This window comes from Anopheles merus, chromosome 3R, assembly GCF_017562075.2.
Source record: "Anopheles merus strain MAF chromosome 3R, AmerM5.1, whole genome shotgun sequence".
In the NCBI taxonomy this organism is placed as follows: domain Eukaryota; kingdom Metazoa; phylum Arthropoda; class Insecta; order Diptera; family Culicidae; genus Anopheles; species Anopheles merus.
In genome coordinates this window covers 15712946-15735417 of record NC_054084.1, presented here as the reverse complement: position 1 = coordinate 15735417, position 22472 = coordinate 15712946, and the positions used below count along the sequence as shown (strand labels likewise).

The following is a 22472-nucleotide window of genomic DNA, read 5'->3' as shown; positions in this document are numbered from 1 at the left end:
TCTCTTGTAGTTCCTTGCTTTCTAACTGTTTTTTTTCTCACCTAAGAGCTATAACACATCTTGGCAATTTTTGATTGAATTTTGCTCTTTGTGCCGCAAAATTTGCCGACCTAAACCGACCCTAATTGTGGCACTAAATGTGACGTAGAATAAGGTAACAGTTGAATTGCAGGTGAAAACAATATACAGAGAACCTCTCTAATTTGAAAAACTTTTTAGAATATTTTTGATAGTCCCTTCATTTTTTTCAGTACGTGTTTGTCCTGTTTAGGTAGACAAGCTCTGAGATATGTTACCCTTTTACAGTTTTCGGATGCATGTATGTAGTAAGCCGTGGACAATATTGACATCGAAATCAAAGGTGTTGAGATCAATGACAAATGATATTTATTCTTTTGAAAACCTCTGTATTTTTTTATGGTGTTGCCTTGGTCTGCAATCGTGTTCGCAGTTTCCTATAGCAACAGTGCATACTTGATGTGCTATCTTTTTCTAGCTTGTATGAACTTTTCTTTTACTTTCAATCTCTCTAATTTGACAAATATAATAAAGAGGCATAATTTGGCCGATACATAGAGAAAAAAGGTTGTATCCAAATAATCACTCACAGGGTGAATGTTGATAAAAGTGGGAAGATTAATGTATACCTACTCGTTGTTTAGGCCACTGAATTGAAGTGTGAGTTTCCTTATTTTTATCTTGAGGTTTGAGTGGTCGTCGAAAAAATGGCACCAGGACTTTGATGATAATTGTCTAAATTGTGCGTATGATAGTAGATTGACCACATTACCGCAGCATGCTGATCTTTCTATTTAAATCGTAAAACCACTAAGGGATCTTAATTTATGTACGTCGTTATCATTGTCTAAAACTCGGTTAGTGATGTTTGTGGTTTACTTTCGGATTAGATTGAATTGGGCATAGCGACCGTTTAACCGTTTGGCTCTTCCGCAATGATTGTGTTATTGTTGTTTTTTTAATTATTTTTATTTACAGTAAATGATCCTGTCGTATTGCAAATCAGTTTTGGGGCAAATTATTGATACAACAAAAGAAAAAGATAACGGTGGAGCATAGTTTGTTCCAATGATACCCTTGATAATCAAAACTATCCACGGTTTTGAGTTTTCTTCTATCAAATGAAATGAAAAAATAAGTTGTTTCTAAGCTCAGCATGCTAATTACAACTCGAACGAATTTATTTGTGGAATGTTTTAAAATTAATTGTAATTGTAATTATATTGTTAATAAAATGTAAAATTTAATAATAAAAAAAAATTAAGAAAAATTTAATAAAAAAAATAATATGGTCCCAGAAAAAATTGCACTAGCACCCAAATCCGTAAAACTTGTAAACCTCAATACTGCCCTCCACAACTTTGAACCTACGACCAAAACCTATAACATTAGCTAGTAGTCGTACATACATACATAGGCCGGTCTCGTAGTACAGTCGTCAACTCGTGCGACTTAACAACATGCCCGTCATGGGTTCAATCCCCAAATGGACCGTGCCGCCATACGTAGGACTGACTATCCTGCTATGGGGGGAAATCAATTAGTCACTGAAAGCCAAAACCCGCAAGTGGTGCAGGCAGGCCTTGACCGGCAACGGTTGTTGAGCCAAAAGAAGAAGAAGAAGTAGTCGTACGACAAACCGCAACATCAAGCAGATAAGAAGTCACCGTCAGCATTGTTCGCAGAATCTAACGTTTCCGAGTTGTGTATAAAAAGACAGCCGTTGAGTCACAGTTTAAGCATTGTGTTATATTGTTAACGTAGTGTCACATCGTGGAGAGCGCGTTGTAAGCGGAAACGTACGCCGTTTTCAAATCGTTATCCTTTGCCGTACATATTGCGTGTATGGTGTCTCTTTTATTTTACAACTATCATTCTGTTGACTGCTGCTGACGATACGGCTGTTAGTGTTAACATTAACGTACGTGTTATCGGGGTGATCCGTTCCACGAGGAACCGGTGATCGTTAAGAGATTCAACGATTGCAATCTTTTTTATACATTACGCAAAAAAGTTGTATGTGTGTATTGTTTGAAATCAGATAATTAATAGTGAAGAGTGAAAATTGTTTGATTAATTACTTATCCGGCGCTACAACCGCTTTGCGGTCTTGGCCTTCCTCAAGAGTATCCAAAACCGCTTATCATTTGATTAATTAACACCTGACAAATTTAAGAACTTTGCTATTTCTGTTTTATAAACATGCATGTATAGTTATATGTTTATACCCATATTGTACCAAACATATTCCGTTGGTCTGAAGGTTTATTGTGCCAAACGACAAATATTATCCTTATTTCATCTCAAGGTTGATTATATTTAAACCAAAGTTCAATAAAATCAACGTCATATCAAGAGATAATTTTAAGTCAATCACTTTTCTTTGAAATCCTACATTTGAAATATCGTGTGGTGAGTCTTATACTTTAATTTCATGATGGAGAAACCTGAAGAGGTGACGATTCAAGTGAAGGGTGTTGATAACCGAAAGATTTTCGAAGTGAAAGGCAAGCACATTGTGCTCAGCGATATTAAACCTCGCGTAGAAGCTCTCTTGGCTAACTCAGCCATAGAAGAGGTTCGTATCTTTGCCGGAATCAATCTTACGATCGATGCTGATCTTTCCGGTGATGTATGGCGTGGGCTAAATTTAGTAGTTTTGGCAAACGAAATCAAAGTGATCAATGTAGTTACTTGGAATGTATCTGGAAAAGATAACTATCACACTTACACAAACGATGCCGGTAAAGAAGGGAACGGTCACGGAAAAGGTGGGAACGATGGATATCCTGGAGAAAGTGGAGGTAACATCTTACTGCAGGCGAACTCAATCCAAGATCCTGATCGATTGACGATAATTTCAAATGGTGGAAATGGCAGTGGAGGTCAAAATGGAGGTGAGGGGTACGATGGGGTCGATGGAAAAGGTCTCACAGTAGCAGAATTTAAGAAAATGTTTCCCCATTGTTTGATGTAGGGCAGACACGAACGAATCGACTTAGTATACAGAATTGTAACTAACATGTTTGACTTGGCGCAGCACATTCCGGTAGAGTGGATGCACGATAAAGGCAGAGGTACGACTTACACAGGCCATCTATTGGATTATATAGAGTTTGGTTATGGATTTTTTTTTGATATTTTCATAAAAGTTGTCAGGCAAGACGGTGGTGAAATAAAATTTTCGTTTTGGGAGACAGATTTTAAATGTCATTCGTTTCTAGTGTACAAGGGAGCACCTGGGCAGCATGGAAAACCCGGTGGAGGATATGGCATGGGTGGTCAGGGAGGGTTTCCCGGGGAAATAATTGTTCAGCGTTTAAACGATGGACGCACGTTTGACATCTACACGAGCAAAAATTATGGCAATAATGGTAATAACGGCACCGGTGGACTGTATGGTAGGCACGGCAAGAATGGATGGGATATAGGCTTTTTGGGATGGTTATTGACCGAACCAACGATTTACGGAACAGACTTAAATAGCAAACTTCAAGTGCATTATTATCCCGACAGTTCGTCGAACAGAATCTATTGTCCATATAAGGAAAATTTCGGCAATGATATTTATGCAGAAATAGGAGAGTCAAGAAACGTCCAAACCTGGCAGGAAAAACACAGGGATAGGAATAACACCCAGGCTCGAAGGGAAAGACAACATCATTCCAAAGCTATCGGAAAGAAATCTATTCCTAGAATTCGCATTGTTGCGGCATTTTCTGAATACTTACAAGAGATCGAAAAAGAAAGGCAGGAATTGGAAAAACAACAGCAGTTGAAGCAACAGCGCATCGCGCAAGAATACGAACAACTAGTACAACAGCAGAAAACGAAAAAGAAAAGCAACGGTTGGAAGAACAGCGGATCGAGAACGAAAAGCAAGAATCGGTACAGCAGAAGCTTGAGTATATAAAATATGACTCTTTACAGCAAGTTGATGATAGCCAACATACAAATCTTGATCGAGTCGCCAAGATAGACATAAAACACCATAAAACAATATCTCAAGGCTCGTTTAAACAAATTCAATTCGATTTTGTTAAGCCTAGTATCTCAAGACATAATGCTAATCAAAAGCAGATATTTGATATTCTGAACCAAAATTCAAATCTAGATGATTGGTTACAGCTTCAGACAAGTATCGTTAGTGCTCCAGAGCTGATATCATTGATTAAACTATTTGAAACATTAAAACCAAAATTTACTACTCTGCCTAATAAAAATAGAAATGTTGAGCTCGAAGCTGTTACAGCTATGTTAAAGACCAAGGATAAGTTTACAATTTTAAGAGACACTTCACAAGAATTACCACCATACCATACAAAGGTGAATCGTATCGCATTGACAGCAGAGAACGTAGCAAGATATCTAGAAGAAATGGAGGAAAAAAATGACACCATCTATCATTCTATGCTTGGTTCCTTGAAGAAATACATTTTTGAAAACTCTACAGAACAGCGAGATACAATCATAGAGTTTGGTGTAAAGGTATCGAAATGTAGTGACAACGCGATCAAACGTACTGTAGAAACATTCATTTTGGAAACATACAGCTCAAAAGCTGCAAATGAGCGTGTGGACCAGTTTTACGATGAATACTATGATTATTTAGATAATCAGCAAAAAAACATCGACACTATCATTGAATCAGTGGAAGCCGAACTTAAAAAGCAACAAAATGACGAAGTACTTCGCCTGTGGTATGACAGCGTTAATGACGATACACTGCCAGGAAAACTTGAGATAATGTTAAGAAACGACAAGGCATTAAGCTCTCTGTACGATAAACTCACCGTAGAGAGAAATGCAGAATATAACTGGGAGAGATGTTGTGCCGATGTAAAAATACAAGAATTATTGAAGATCAGCCTAGAGAAGGAAGGAATAATGAGCAAAAGTTATAGAGTGCTTTTGGCATATGTGTTCAACGTGAACATTCGGGTCTATGCTAGAGACGAGAACAATGAAATTGAGCTGATAGAAAATCATAATCATAAATCTACGACTGTGATACATATCTTACTGGAGGTTAACAAATTCATTCAACTGAAAATCAACGAAGCTTACCGTCTGCTAGAAGAAGAGCGTCTGCATAAGGATAGTATTTACAGACAAATTCTAACAGAAGTAAGCACAATGCAGATCGAGTACGTTTTTGTACCAAATTTCAAGCGCAAGTTGTTGTACCAAAACAGTTCCTCTAAACAGAAAACATTCGATGAATTAGACGATGAGGCACTAATTGGAAAGATTTCAGAATTCTTCTCAGACGAGGAGAAGGATCAAATTGCTCAACGTTTGCAAAACATTTCTCCCAAATATTCTGGCCAGTATGGAGTGATCGAGAACATTTTGCAGCGTTTTTCTTTCGAAGGAAGACATGTGTCATCTAACGAATTGTGTTTCTTGATCAATTCTATACTTGCACACAGTGCCCAATCAAGACAGGAACGGTACACTTTTTCATGGATTGTTGCTGCATACAATCAAAGTAATTGGACAGACGAGTTAGTACTGTTGAAGTTGGAGAACTTTTTCAAAAGACAGCTGCAGGACAAGTCAAAATGGCGTGGATACATGTCAAACATCGACAATAAGGGAGTTTTGCTAGTATTTGCAGCTCAGTTTGATCAAAGTCCATGCTCTGAGCAGTGTGTCCAAGAAATCTTGCACTTGTTGAGTAGTATTCCGATAGAATCAATTAATCTTGATCAGTTCGAACTATCAGAGTGGCCATATGTTCTCAAAGAATACTATTGGACCTCTAAGTTCAAATCTCTGATGTCGTGGGATAATGAGTTGGCAGGCTTATCCTCTGCTACCTTTTACGCGCTATCCATCGAAAACACGTTCGGTGATAAACTGATGAGCATGTTGTTTGAATCGTTGGAAGGAAAGCGCAACGTGCTTACCCATGCTGGGTTGAACAAAATCTTAAATTGTTTCCATACCCAAAAGTGGAACTTGTGCATTGAGGAATTAAACGTTTTTAAGCGTTGTAGCGTGAAGGAATGGGTTCAAAATATGGATAGCAAGTACACAATAAACTCAAGACAACTTACCGTTTCTCAGATAGTAGCTATCATAAAAGGCAATTCTAACACATCAAGTAATATAGTGAAGCATTTGTCACGAATTGAAAATTCGGTGGCAAATATTCATTATAACGAGACAACATTCAATACGAAAAAAATATCCAGTTTCTTGTCGGAAGATATAGAGCAATGGACTAAACAGTTCCAGGATAAAATAAAAAAACCAAATGCATACGTTTTTGAGGAAATGCTCGCTGTAATTGATAGAGCAATCGAGCTTAAGCGGGGGTTCAGGTTACGTGACACCCAGCGATTGACAGTGTTGGCATTGCTGGCAAACGATAAGAGCACATTAGCCCAGGTATCTACCGGTGAAGGAAAAACGATTATCGTAGTAGCGATCACAGTTATAAAAGTTCTCCTTGGGGAGAAGGTAGACATTATCACTAGCTCATCGGTACTTGCCAAGCGAGACGCAGACGAGAACAAGGACATCTATGAACTGTTTGGATTTAGCGCCTCCCACAACTGTAGCGAAGTGATAGAAGAGCGAAAAGAAGCCTACTCTTCGAATCAGATTATTTATGGAGATTTGGGAAATTTTCAGCGTGACTATCTGTTAGATAGAGTTTACGGGAAAAATGTATTGGGAGACCGCAGTTTCCAGAATGTAATTGTTGATGAGGTGGACAGCATGTTGCTCGATAAGGGAAACAATATTTTATATTTATCGCATGATATTGCCGGTATGGATAAGCTGGAATCAATATTCGTATTCATCTGGCAAATGGTCAACAATCCAACAGATCAAACGGAAGATGTACTTATGAAAGATATCAAACAGTCGGTGCTGTGTGACATGTACGCCCTCATCCAGAAAGAGGATATCCAAAGTCTAGACAATGTTTTGAGCATATCCGATGCATTAGCGATATGGGAAAGGTTGATACAATCTGAAATAATAAACGATTCAGGAAGATTGTTAGTCGAAGCTGTCGATTGCAACAAGCTAGATAAAGTACTTTCACCAGACTTTACAAAACTCAAAGATCGTTTAAGTTTCTTACTTTGGTCGCGGATCGAACGTGAAACTTATGTCACAGTTCCCAATTATCTAAAAGCATTCGTGGAGCGACATTTGGACGGTTGGATATCTAGTGCCATAACAGCACTGTACATGGTGCCTGGTCAATACTACGTGGTGGACGTCGACAGATCTGGGACAGGTACCGACCGTAATGCAAATGTAATTATTCTCGACAGAGATACGGGCACCGATCAGGTTAGCTCGCAGTGGGATGAAGCGATGCATCAATTCTTGCAGCTCAAACATGGATGTAAGCTGTCCACTCTGAGCCTGAAGGCGGTTTTCATTTCAAATGTTACATATTTTAAAGAGTACGAACTGCTATACGGTTTAACAGGTACGCTAGGAACAAACGAAGAAAGAGACCTCCTCAAGAAGATACATGATGTGGACTTTGTCACTGTTCCCACTTTTAAAATGAAACAGTTTGAAGAATATGGATCTATAATATGTTCGAGTAGTGAGGACTGGAAACAAGGGATACGCCAGGAGGTTACTAAATTAATCAAAACTGAAAAAAGATCCGTTCTTATGATATGTGAAACTGTCCAGGATGTTGAAGCATTACAGCTGACATTAGGTTCCGAGGAGCATAAAAATCTTCACATCTATAAGCGAGATTATGAGAAGTTGACTATTCCAAAGGATGGATTGCAATCTGGACACATTATTATTGCCACCAATTTGGCAGGTCGCGGCACGGACATAAAAGTATCCGATGAACTTGAGAAGGCCGGTGGTTTGCATGTGGTACTAACATACCTTCCTGCAAATATTCGAATTGAAGAACAAGCTTTCGGAAGAGCAGCAAGAAAGGGTGAAAAGGGATCGGGACGGATGATACTAATGGTGGCGGACGGGAAATCACACAGTAATTTTAAGATATATAGCCTCAAGCTAAAGCGAAACGCAGACGAGTTACTACGCCTGGCAGCTATAAAGACTTACTACGAAACAACGATTAAAACGGAAGAGAACTGTTTTAAATCATTCAAAAAGTATTTTGAACAGTCAAGGAAATACTTAGCGGATATTGAAACGCCAGATCAGGTAAAAGAGATTCTGCTGCAAAGTTGTTTGAACAAATGGTCATTTTGGTTGGACGAACACAATGGACAGATAGACAAAGCATCAGATGAGGCAGGTAAACGAGTATTAAACCAGCTTTTAGACAATTTTTTGATACAGCTCAAACATCTACAAGCTAGCAGCGCAAAAAATTGGTCAGCTTGGGTCGAAGAAAATCCCATACAAATGATTAAATTGGGAAAATACATTTCTCAACATGAATCAGATCATCGGGATACAGCTTTGCAGTTGTTCGGAAAAGTTATCTCGAGTGAACCTTATTTCTGCGAAGCCGCTTATTACTATCGTGCGTATACGCGGTCACTCGGCGACATAAACTTGAAGGAGTTTCAGAACGACTTATGTTCTGCGGGAATGCTTTTTGCAGAGCATATTAAGAACGCAATGCATGCATTAGGTGTCGTAGAAAAGCAAAAAACTAAGGCCAAAGAGTATGAGGGTTATAAAGAGCAAAAAGAAAGTCTGGTAAATCTGTACTCATTGTTCTTAGAATCAATAGACGACATACTGGGTCACCCCATAAGTCCCGCATCGTTTAAAAATTATGAAATCAAGGAAGATGTGGCTGAAATAATCTTTAAAAACCTTGTCCGTATCGGCGTGATAAAGAAGGCTGAAGTAGTTGGTAACATACCGATTGCTCGGATTCAGAAACTTCACACCGAGTATGGGATACCTGTAGACAAATTAAAAACGTTCCTACAACATCGAAGGGGCGCTATCGATGAGGAAAAATTGCTTGCAGATATTCGTAAATCATTTCCAATTCCAAACATAAGTGAATTTTGGAATGCACTCATCGACCAGAAAGTGCTTCACAGTGTCAAACATTACGTGGGGGTAAATGAAGAACGATTGGAAACAATAGATCCCGCATTAATGAACGTCATAAAGCAAAAGGAAGGGATAGGTGAGCTGGTAAAAGAAGTCATTAAGCTAGATAAGCATCAGATGTTGTTGATCAAACAAGAAAAAAAACCGCAGTTTTATTTTGAGAAAGAGAAACTCGTTCGTACGATTGGTGAAAGGAAGTATACCTCCCTTGTAGAAAATGGTGTGCTATCATTCAACGAAAAAGCGACCATAGATAAGAATAGAATAGAAAATTGTGTGTTCTCTGTCTTTGATGCTATTACAGTGCAGGATATTACTAACAAGACACGAATTACAACCGATGAAGCAATTAACATTGTTGCTGAACTTCTTAAGCAAAATGTTCTGGAAAAAAGGGGCAATACGTTAGCTTTAACAGGTAATTATGAACAGGCAATACTTCTTCCTAGTTGCCCAGTGTATGAAAATGTCATAAGAAACGTCCTTGATTTATGTTTCGCCTACAAGCTAGCTCTGAGAAACATATCAACACAACTAGAAAAAGAGGATAGTAGTGATATTCGTATAAACCTGCACCCTGATCCTTATAAAATGTTATTTAGCAATCTATACGAGCAAAAGATAATTAGACACCCTATGCTTAAGAGTATGATCGATGAAAGTGAGATTAAAGCAATCCACAATAAATCGTGGTCAGAGGAGGAATTGAAGAGCGAGCTCGCTAAGGATATTGGTTTGTCTGTAGAATATACCGAGGTCTTGTTGGATGCGTTGCTTAAGAATCGCTGGATTGTCCCGGAATTCTTATCGCAGCTGCTTCCAAGATTTATTGACCCTTTTATAAACATTGGATGGTCAATAGAAGTAAAGGATTTGCTTCATAAAATTAATGAAAACTCTTGCATAAATATTTTTGATTTAAAATCAACCGTTTCTGCAATAAATCCTAGCTATGATCTAATGAAAATATTTTATAATCCATCTTCTAAACATGCACGAAAAAGTCTTGCTGATTTAAAATTATCTATTGAATCAATCGACGTAAAGTATGGCTTGGTCGAATCTTATGACGTAGGTATCGCGATTGAAAAATGGTTTAACAATAAATTACTATTAATTGGAGAAGGAACTACTAAACATATCGAGGATGTGCTCAGTAAGTCGAAGTCCTTACTAGCAACGTTATATGTACCTGATGGAGAACTTAAATCCATCGTGGAGTTTTATGGCCAAAATAATTTTGGAAACATCGATGAGATGCGCATTTTTATCACAAACGGCCTGGAACATGTTTTACAACTAGTGGAGAAAAAATGGACCTTAGAAATGAAATTAAAAACTTCTCTAGTAGCAGCCTTTGGTGTAGCACAAATAATTATTGGCGCGATAATAACGGTTTACTCATGTGGTGTTATGACTCTTGTTGGCAACGTATTGATTAGTGAAGGAGTCGGCGACATCGTGTTCGCCGTAAGTGCCGCCAGGTCAGGTTACTTTAGTTGGCATGATTACGGCATGCATAAGCTACAGAGTCTTGCCTTTACGCTCGTTATGGCTGGTGTGGGAATGTACCTTTCCAGTGGCGCTAAGATGTCCCGCATAGGCTATAAAATTGCCGGTCCAACGCTTGAATATGGTGGTAAAAAGGTAGCTGAGCTGACAGGAAAGCAGCTTATCAAAGCAGTTGGTGGATGGACAGTCGTAAAGGAGACAGCAAAGCATGTGGTGCTCAAAGCGACTGAAGGTGTTTCATTTGCTCTGGCAAATATGGCCGTAGATAAGATTGTTGAAGATCATCTACAAAATATACTGAATTCTTTGGCATTGAATATTTTGTCAGGTATTGAGGATACGGTGAAAAATCATTCTGTAGAGCTGATCCAAAACCTACGCAAAGCTTATGATCTCCTCGGTGAGAACAGTGCTAGAGCTCTTGTAGATGATTTGACAAAAATGTATATGATGGAACAGAATATGGGGCATATATTTCTATCTTATAGTAAGGAACTGTGCCAAAGTGTGATGAAAGGCATCAGGAATGCAAGTAAAAAAACAGGTAAGACTAGCAGTGCAATGGTAGTCATTAGTCACCTAAGCCGGGTACTGCAATTTGTAGACACTGCTGCACAAATCAATAAAATGTGCAATGCAACACAGAACATGTTAAATTTTATTAACACCGAAATGAAGGAGAAGCTCAAAGATATAGAGAAACACTCAGCGCCATCGAAGGAAAAAAAGGACAATCAGAAAGATGTTGAGCGCTTTCAGAGTAATGTGATCGATCAATGGAAAACTACATTGAGTAAGCACGTTGGACAACTGATTGCGCAACATGTTGTTGATCCAGTGCTAAACCTGGGTGCTAGAATGGCCACATCATTTGTGTCAAAAGGCTTGAAAGACATTAGACGCAGCATGGCAGAGTCAAACAGAGCCAAAAAGTTGCACCGTCTGAACGAACACGAACAGAAGATAAATCGGCCACATATGAAAACTGAAACAAAGCGTCAGCTGACCGATCAATATCACAGACAGTTGCTGAAGATTATGCACAAAACCCGCAATCCATCATTGTTTGCCACCATCATCCGGGAGAATGTCCCAATGGATTTGACTTGTGTCGGGGCATGTACTCCAATGATACAAAAATTGTTACAGGCGCAAAATCCTGCGATAACGGGTCTCACAATCACCGTTCATGGTGAAAAGGGAATAAAGCAATCGTTTAAATCTGGTAAGGGTGGCCCCGAGGTGCATCTGGAACTGAAAGATAACCATTTCACTGTGTCACAAGAGGGAGAGTCACAGGTTGACACGTTTAATAACAATTGTCTATATGGGGCACTAGCGACAGCTATACCGGATCTGCAAGCTTTGGCACCGAATACTTTCAGATATATGTTAAGTAATTGGATTAAGCATGATAATAGCACGAAACTTTATATTAGATATGGTTGGCACCGTTTTGGGATAATACATGGTGCGGTTGGAGGTGCCAAAAAGAAGATGAATTATACTGACTATATAACCGATAAAACATCCATTGATGAAGAGGGAAAACCCTATACAGAAGATGAAAGACCTCCCACATATCATTTGATATCTCGCTTTCAGCATACGTTTCGGTTAGGGGGCGAGGTGAGAAAAGCCTCTGAAGTTACTGGTTTGCCTGTTGATCAGATAATAAAAGACGGAGCTAGTAACAACAAGGCGTCTCGAAAGGTTAAACCTTTCACTGGCCTACAACAGGCGCATGTTGTGCGGGTTTCTGTCGATCAAGGACTGAAAACCGCAAACCCCGATGTATACGATAGGATAACGAAACACGCTGGTCACACACAGTTAACTGATAAGTCTGTTAATGTATTTCACAAAGTAGGAGGTGACGTAGATAGAAGTCAGCATAGTTGGTCAGCGGCTCTTGCAACCATAGACTATACTAAACGTTTAAACTCACAATCTAGGAAAATATTTACCGATATTAAAAAAGACACTTTGAGAATTTATGAAAAGAACATTGCGTTACTCAAAAAAGATCATGCAGATGAATCAATCCACTGGCAAAAACGGTTACAGTACGATGAAGAGATTAAGGTGCTGGAAGGTGCTAAAAAGGATGTTCTTAAGACTACGATCGAAGAAATGTATCGCTATGCAAAGGAGGGCTATGACCAACGCCATGAGTACATACCAAAGAAACGTAGAATGCACAGCCCGGTTAGAGAGGAATAGAGATGAATTGCGTTTAATTTATCATCTATGCAGGGTATCACAAAAATGTGGTAAAAAATGATTTCAAATATAATTTTGGAAATATTACACATTACATTAAAATGCTCCAATTGATATCTATGAAGTGTGCCTACTGCATTAAAGTTTCTTAATTCATAGCCAGTTTTCTGTATTGAAAGTAGTTTTGAAAGTCTACAAACTAAAATATTGCTAGAAACTGCAAGAAGCAGAATACAAATCCTGATAAAGATAATCCTGATAACTTTTACCTCCAGCTCAAGAGTAATTTACTCTTTGAATTGAAAATCAGAAAATCTGAAGTCAAAAATATTATTGCAGAAAAGTTTATACCAATTAGCTAATTGAGCCTAATTATAGAGATACGCAACGCAATGTCCTAGTGTTACTTTACTCCTAAGTGCACGCCAAAAGAAGCTGTTCTGAAATCCATTTCAGCTTATCCCAAAACTGTACCGATCCTGCAACTGATGCTGAACCTACACCGGTGTAGAGACTGATGTCAAACATATGGTTGTCTTGAAATGGATTCCAATTCTATTATGGCTTAAAAACTGTACATTGAAACTGTGCTGGCAACGTAACATAATAGTAAACCTGTTTCGGCTCAGGAATCGAGTACGATGCGATTGATGAACTATTTCCGGTAACAAATTCAGCGTAATGGAGCAGTGTACAAACTCAGTGTAGAATATAGCGTTAACATTAATGTCAAACTTCAGCATAGGAATTTATATCTAGTTTTATAATGAAAAGCTCAAAGAAAAATTACTCAATCGTCCAGGAATCAACTCAATCAATACTCAATCAGGAAAACCCGAAAAGAGATTTTACATTGCTATCAGCTGATTTGTTTTGTCCAGAGCAAGGTGAAAAAGAAAAAGCACTAGATATAATCTACATTCTACTTTATCGCGGAATTCAGACACTGACGAGTATGTTCAACTTTTGGATACTCGAAAGGTATATCTCAATATGTAAGTATAGTTACAATTTGTAGTTTGCTGTTAAGGAAATGGAGTAATATTGTAAATATGTTATAACAGTTCCTCTTCGTCCGGTTGCAACTATACGCGCATATCTATTGGAACGTATCATCCTGTGACACCATAGAGAGAGGATGAAACACATGATCTAATGTTGGAAGTGCTGTTTTTGAGCTGGAAAACACGTTGAAGCAAAATTATGGATCTGATACTGGACGCAGAATTACACAAATAATCGATCGGGGTGGGGGATCATCTTTAAACCACCTTACTTATCCTTGTCGCGATGACTTACAGAATTTTACCGTGAAGATATTCCGGCTGCATCCAATAATTAGCTACGAAGTCTTGTTCAGAGATTCTCAGGCATGCTTGACACTATTTAAAAATACTTTGCACATAACATCCTAGCTCATGCTTTGTTACCGTACATCGCTGCAGGATTATGGGCTAGCAAAATATTAACGAGAGTTGAAAGTCAAGCCGAAATGGGCCTAGTACAATGAGAACCAGGAAACTGTGTGCTTGTTTTGTAGAAGGGAACAAATTTCCATACCAATGGGCAACGACACATAAGGAGAGCTATCTGATCCATTATCAATTATACCAGCCAATAATGAAAAAGCGCATCATCGGACTGACTATCGCAGCATTAAAACAAGAACATGTGCTATTCAGTTGACAGCCTTGGGCGACTGACGTTAAAACTATGAATCTGAATCGCATTGATTTATCTCGATAACAATCGGGAAAACCTTACTTGATCGTTCTTTCTTCCATGCTGATCATATTACGATTTCCTGAGATAAGAACAGATGGATCAACTGTATTGTAAGTATGAAGGAATGGGTAGCTCACTAATTACAAGTAAATCATCATGATCTGTTTTTGTTTCAGTATGTTCGGAACATAACGTTAAGATTGACTGAAGCTTTTTTACTACGTGAATCCGGATCTTCTTATTTTTGACGCGAGGACTTACGTGTAACAACCTAAGCTGCCATGTCGTTCAACACGGGCTTTCGAAATTAGTACTACGGATAGTCAGTTTTTGCTGCTGAAGACGGTTTATAGGAGGCTTGAATCCAGATCGAACATGTTAAGTCGTGCGAGATGATGCCTACATCACAGGACCTCTTCAATTATCTAGATCTGCAGATAGCTAGAGAACGGCTGCAAGTAAAAGTATCAACACAATATAATTATCTAAGTACAAAAAGGCAATAGATTTTAATGTACACCGTTTCTTTGCAGTAGATGAGTAGGATTTAGCTTTGTTTAGGATTAGAAGTTAAAATATGCATTAATTAAGATTTGTAAATTAATGTAAGTGCTCCTTCAAATATATACATAACCTATATTTTTAATTGTTTAAAAAGGTGTTTAATTTGCGTTCTAGAGGAATGAAAAGACAGCGCAGTGTATGAAAAACGTCCTCAGAGGCTGATATTGTTTTACCTAAACCTTGTGCCTGTAGCATTTACTTTCCATCGCCAATCTTAGGGCTGAAACGCGCAACGTTTGAGAGACGTATATAGGAACTCACATTTTAAAGTCTCATCTTCGTCCGTCGTGACAGGGTTTTTGAGTTGAGCTGCTTTCTCAGACCCTAGAATGATCGAATAGCAGCCTTGTGCGCAACTCAATGTGTAAGTTATTGTCGATTCGCCTGTTCGTAGATCTGCATTTGTTAGTAGAGTCCTTGTTGCAAAGGAACAAAGAGTTTAGTCGACGTATCTTTCGATACGACCAACCGCGATGATATTAAGTTATTTCATGATATGTGGTGGCGTGAGATTTTGAAGGAAATATATTCGTTTAGCGTAGGTTTTTATTTTAAACATATTTATCTGTCTATGTAATCTCTGCTATTAATGTAAGTGTACAAAACTCAGTTCTTAAGGGAAGTATGTAAATCCTGGTTGAGGAAAATATAAATCGATCATTACTTTGTTTTTTTCTCAATCAGCATTAAAATATTTATTTCTTTAATCGCCTTTCTTATCTAATCACCTTTCTTATGAAATCAAAATAATTAGAAACAACTATACTGTTACCTTCAAACTAAGGCCCTGATGTAACGTTAATTCTTAAAATAGTATTTTTTAAGCTTTCAATGACCAAGCAGGAATCCAACGACTTTTGGGCTAGAACGTAGGTTTGGAACATCATGATTAGTACAATAATCATACAATTTAACGTCGTATTCTTCTATATTACTCTTTTACATGGAATTTTAACGCTATTTTGAAGGAATCTTACTCTTCCGCAAACCTTGAGCGACCATTGACCTATCCGGATGTTTACAATCTTTACATTTTCGCACGCATGATAGCACACGAATAACCTGTGTGTTAATGCTGCTCCACATAACAATGTGCTTCCCTTCCCAAGATTCCCATAATTCTCGGACACCCTTACATTTACAGTCAAGATTCCTTTTTTTCATGTATTTCTCTATTCTTTGTATTATTCTCTCTCCCTCTCTTTCTCAGGATTGGTAGTCAATGGTTTCATAAACGTTGTCATCACAACGATCGAGCGGCGGTTCGGCTTACGCTCGACCCAAACTGGCCTGGTGGCCAGTGGCTACGACATTGCGTCCTTCCTGTGCCTCGTGCCAGTATCGTACTTTGGTGGCCGGCTTGGTGCCTCGAAACCGCGCTGGATCGGATGGGGCGTAGCGGTGATGGGACTCGGTGCGTTCGTCTTCGCTTTGCCACACTTTCTCGTGGGCCAGTATCGGGCGACGAATTCGGATCAGAACGTGTGCACGCTGGCAACCGCACTAGTGACCAACGGTACGGGCGCATCTGTGGAGGCACTAACGGAGGTAGGTAGCGTGATTGGAAAGAATGTAATGAAGTATGGTGTTTTATTGTGTGCCGCTAATCATGGTGTGAGTTTAGTTCAACAGGTAGAAGAGTAGAAGAAGATTGGACGCAGCTAGAGGTTAACAATATATAAAATGCCACATTGAGCATGATATCCAATAGCCTCTCAGGCGTGACAATTAGAATTAAAAACATAAAGACAAAAAGTTTGCAAAGTAAATAAGCAGCAAAGTTAGGCCATACTACAATTAACTCATAAAAAAAACTTTAATTCAACTTATCAATTGTATCAACAAAGTTTGCTGAAGCTATCATTTTTATTTTCAGTTTTGTTGTTGGAAAAATCACTCTCTTTATATTTCATTGTTATTACTATTGTTTATGTTTTCTTCATTATTTTCCTACTGTAAATGCTATCATTTCAATTATTTGGTTGCATTTTCATGTTTTCTCTTCTAAAGTTCTCTTCGTATAGTTTGGTTTTTGTTTTTTTAATGGTTTATTTGCAAGGAGTATTTTTGTAACTTCGTTTCTTCACTTCTTGATACATTTGACCACAATTATTTTACTTTATTTATTTGTTGTTGCCTTACCTTGCGTTTCCTTGATTGTTTTTCTCATATTAAAATTGGAAGTTTTGAATTACAATCGCATGTCTTTCTTAAATATCATTGTTTTTTTTTATGTTTGAGGTATTGTGTTGTTTGTGTTTTAACTTACTAGTTTATATTTTATTTTTCATTAGTATGTACTATTATTGTCTTAACTACCATTTTCGTACACAAAGCCAATAGTGTTCTTCATCTCACTTTAAGGCTATTGGCAAGAGTAGTAACTCAAAAGCATTCAGTAATTAGGTAGCAAAAAAGCACACTTTGTCGACATGTTTCCCTGCCGGGCAGATCTGGCTATCTTTATTCACCTGGTACAACCTGGCAATGTCCTGTTACCGGATGAATGAAGGAAGAAGTTTCTTTTTCTCTGTAACTCTGCTGCTTGTTGGCATGTATCTAACTTCCTGTTTTTCCCTTCTTGTTTAATCCCTCCCCTTTTAGCTGATCGGTTGCAACCATGACACAGTATCGCCGCTGGCAAATGGTGGACAAGGCCCGACTTCGGACAGTGAAAACTTGTCGTGGAACGTGTGGTTCTTCTTTACCGCCCAGCTGCTGCTCGGTGCGGGTGCATCGCCACTCTACACCCTCGGCGTTACCTACATCGACGAGAACGTCTCGAAGAAGATGTCTTCCGTGTATTTGGGTGAGTATTGTTCTAGTGGTGTAAATTAGATGAAGATGTGTAGCTGTATGTCCCATATGCAGTACGGTCCCATAAATGTAAGTACAAAGCGCCATACCAATGCAAAGGCGGGCATGGTATGGTTGCACACGCAGTTTAAAATATGCCACACCATGCATCGGTGTGCGGCCCCTCTCTCCCTAGAGGCTTCTTTCTCTTTGTTTGTGCTTTTCCATCGCAACGGTGGCCTACATTGTACAACCTTCCCCGGGAGGTGGTCGGTGTCGGAGGCGAAACCACTGTTGTAAGCTATTCGCAAATGAACACCATAAATTACTCACCGTATAATCTTTGCGACACACTTCTGCTGTCGCCCCTTCTCTGAGGTGCAGCAGCAGTACGAGCCACCGTTGAAGGAGGATCAAAATATTTTGCAATCACTTCTGTCAAAATAAATCATCTGATTGTGAAATTAAACGACGATCTAAGGGAGAGGGACACGCTGGCAATATGGAAGGGTGACAGAGGGCGTACAAATAAAATCATGCCTTCTTATTTTTCGGGAAGCGGTAGGGAAGAAATTCCTCCTTCCTCTAACATCATCCGGGGCCGGGGTGGGTGGCTATTGTCGCAGCGAAGGACCAAACCCTCCATATTATTGTGGATTCTACTTTCTCGAAGACAGTAGGAGGGTTTCCCTGAGCTCAAGTCTTTGTGTTTGGCGTGGAACAGCACACACTTGCGAATTGGGCAATCGTTTGGGAATATTGGTAGTGAAAAAGGGGGTCATCGTGATCTGAAGGGTGATAAAAATGCGTACATCTTCATCATAATTTTATTAGCTTCCTTTTATTAACCCTGTGTGAAATGGTGCGTCAAAACGGTTTCCTATAACCCCTGCTACGAAAGAGGGTCAAAGAAAGCATATCGTAATGCAGTTTTATGGAACAAGATGAGCATAAAGAAGATAACCCAGGGAAAAAAACATAACACAGCAAAGTTTTTGCATAAAATGAGTATCAAAACAAATTTCACTGTATAAGCTAAACAACAGAAAAGAGAATGGCTCGAAGGTACTGTATACTACGGATTTTTGTTATCATACAACTTTGGGTAAGTAATACGGCTTTTATTAATTGGAAAAATTAGAGCTGTATTGATTCGTTCACGTATCAAGAACTTTCCCAACGCATAGACTCATTGAGGAAATTATAACGACTAAATAAAACTTCGTGACAGCCCTAAGAAATATATTACATCTGAAAATCAATTCCTGATTTGAAAATTAACGGAAAATTAATAACTTCCTACAGTCAAGATCACAGAATATCTTGGAATAAACAATAAGATTCCTTGTCCCGATAATGACCAATACCAACTGCGTAGTTCTAGGAATTCATTTATCGCATTAGAGTTAGGAATTCATTTATCTCATTAGTAGAGAATTCATTTATCTACTAGAAACTAAGTCCCATCATTATTGGATTCTCGTAGCAAAGAGTCACAATACGTCTTAAAGACCGATCATTTTCAAAAGAATATGTTGTAACCAAAAATTTCGATGAGTTGAATGAACTTTGTTCAATTTGGCATGGTTCCTCGCGTTGGCCTGCTCACGATAGAGCACATCGGTGTGACATGGCCCTGTCAACAATCATTCTCCAGGATGCTCGGTCCCTGGCAGAAGCCTCCAATGTAGCCACCCGATCTCCGACAGGTGATCGCTTCACCTGATCCAGACCATTTGGCATGGTTATCGACATTAAATCTATCTCAGAATCTAACGATACAGTCGTATCCGCTAAATGTTGACTCTAACTCACCTATTTTTGTCTCAAAGGCATCAATTGTTAACAGTTTGTCACAATTTTTGCCTGGAAGGCATCAATTTTAGACAGTGAGGCAGTTACTTTATTTACAAAATCTGCCACTGTGTGTTCAAACATTATTGAGATTAAGTTAAGTAGTGAATAATTTCATTGATAAACTTAAAATATAACAATTGTTATGCTCATTATGGAAGTTTTAATGGAGTGAAACAAAATTGGCATGTATTTGTAGGTGTAAACCACGGCTCTCGAATCTATTAAATTTTATTATTTTTTCTCAGCAAACAATGAAAATACACGGTTTTTGTATTGTTTATGTGATTAAAATTAAATTTCTTAAAAATGTGGTCAAATACCTTGTAAAATTATCATTATCCCTACAAGAGTAAAAAATTGATTACTTACAGACAAGAATAGGAGAGTTAGAGTCAAAATTTGATGCGCACTGTTAAAAGTGTATGTCCTAGAGACAAACATTGATGAGCACTGATGGGCAAAAATTGATGCCTTAGAGTTAAAATTAGGTGGCAACGATTGTAATAAGCATTGATAAATCTAACTTTACACAAGACACGAACTGATGTTGTCTCTCGTATTTTACTTTTCATGTTCTACGGTAATGTCCGCTACAGGATATTGTTTCTTAGTATCACGGTGTAGCTTAATGCGCTCATCAGACTTGGCATTTGTTCTTCACCGTAGTTTTTAGAGAAGTTTAAAAAGAAGGTTTAGTAAGCCCAACAATGGTATTATTTCTTGCTTTACTGTTTGACATGAAACAACAGATCACTAGACTACCTACCTAACAACAGATCACTATCTTTTGAAGACGGGTTGTTGACAACTACAGTTAGGTCGTATACCAACCTTCCAAGAAGTTTTAAGCGTGGTGATTGTTAGTGGGGCCGGTCTGGTGGTACAGTCATCAACTCGTACGACTTAACAACATACCCGTAATGGTTTCAAGCCCCAAATGGTCCATGCTCCCGTACGTCGGACTGACTATTGTGCTATGGGTAAATCAATAAGTCACTGAAAGCCAAGCTTACTAGTGATAGAAGCAGACCTTGATCGACAACGGTTGTGTAGTGCCTAAGAAGAAGAAGATTTTTGGTGTTAATGCTCATCTAGCTCTATTACGTAGCCTCAGGACGAAGCCACGATCCTTTGTATTATTTCTCTTTTATGTTTTTATTTTATTTTTTAGTAATTTAGATGTATGACAAACAAGCAAAAATCCATGCAATCATGTTCTTTTATATTCCAAATTATCAAAACAAACAACTTCTGTCATATAAAACTTTCAATTTGCATATTTGTATCACCCATCCAATTGCTCACAACACAACACTATCTTTAATCTTCAATCGGCACAATGATTTATTCCCTGAGTTGCACCGCAACATAGAGCCGCTCAACTCTTTAAATGTCCTATTTGACGCAGCTGCACTTGTGCTTTGGGGTGGAAAATTTCACATCAATTTTTTTTCCCTCGCCTCCAACGGACTGTTCGGACCTGGGGGACCATTATCAACGGAACCCAACCAATTGAGGTGGCGCTTGTACGTACGAATGGATCGAATTTCAATCGTATGCAGTGGGTGAATGATTGGGTAAAACAGGCAGGCATCTCCCGCTGATGGATTGGGTTGTGATGTTTTCTGCTGAAACCATATCCCGATGCTTAAGTAGTAGTGGTGGGGTGGATATTGGCTATAATTTGTGCACTTGGTAGTAGGACCGTTTGTCGATTTGATTAGATTTGTCTTTGCAGCTATTTTTTCATCTCACTACGACGGTGTCGCTTGGCTGGCGTAAATCTAGTTAGTGACAAAGTGAGTCAGGGCGAAGAGATAAAAGGAACAATAACAACGTGCATTATGCGCGCTCTCATAGTGCCAGTGGAGTTTGATTGATTTTTGATTGAAGGTTTTGAAGGCGCCTCCCGAAATTGAAGAACAATTGTGTGTCCCTTTCAACTTCGAAATATGATTGGTGAGGGTTGGGAAAAATCGGATGGGCAAGAAAATGGAGCAAAAGGTGACCGTATTTGATGAATTGAAATGGGGATTATTTTTTACTTACTTTAAAAAAATTATTGATATAGTTTTTGTTATTAAATTTTAACATCCTGTCTTTTAAGCAAAGTGTTTAGTTTCAGATCTTCCAAGCTTGCTTATGAATAATTTAAATAATAACTCCCCTTTTTCCACCCTCGCAAAAACGATGTTTCCTTCTAACGTGCCATCTTTCCCATTTACAGGCATTTACTACACGATGGCGGTGGTTGGACCGGCTGCCGGCTATGTCATCGGTGGCCAGCTGCTGCTCTTCTACACCGATATGTTCGTCGTCGATGCTACCACGTAAGTTTCTCACCATACCGGCGCTAAGCGTTTTACTTTAAAGCGAGTAAAAATATTCATACGGATCGAAAGACTGATCTGCTTTTAATCTACTTGTTTGCAAGCTCATCCATCATATCGATAGCACATTCACATCCCGGTGTTCCCTCTTTCCCTAATAGTTCACAGCCACAAATGTGCTATGAATTTTCCCCCCGGCAAAAAACAACCACAAACATAGCACATGCTCAACGTGTTGCATCTAATATCAATAAATTCAAATTACGTGGAAAACTCATCCCTAGGATCGTACCGCATTTATCGCACCGTTTAGTGTGGTGAAATGGGCATTTTTGGGTTGTTGTCTTGCACGTACACGGTCCAAAAAAGATAGTTGGTGCAGGGTGCAAAACCCCATTGTTT

General features: G+C 38.7%; 2 protein-coding genes across 3 annotated transcripts in view; both read left to right on the top strand.

The window, feature by feature from the left end:
* The window catches only part of LOC121596972 (solute carrier organic anion transporter family member 4A1), a 50197-nt gene that overhangs the window by 19389 nt on the left and 8336 nt on the right, over positions 1-22472 (top strand). For both annotated transcript variants that reach the window (XM_041922401.1, XM_041922403.1), the window contains exons 2-4: positions 16298-16635; positions 17692-17896; positions 21968-22070. In XM_041922401.1, the coding sequence (XP_041778335.1) occupies positions 16298-16635; positions 17692-17896; positions 21968-22070 (646 nt within the window). The remainder of the gene's footprint in view (positions 1-16297; positions 16636-17691; positions 17897-21967; positions 22071-22472) is intronic.
* LOC121596971 lies at positions 1666-15146 on the top strand. Its single transcript, XM_041922400.1, has 3 exons — positions 1666-13793; positions 13863-14633; positions 14700-15146. Exon 1 carries the CDS (start codon positions 4273-4275, stop codon positions 12796-12798), a length of 8526 nt encoding a protein of 2841 aa, XP_041778334.1. The 5' UTR covers positions 1666-4272; the 3' UTR covers positions 12799-13793; positions 13863-14633; positions 14700-15146.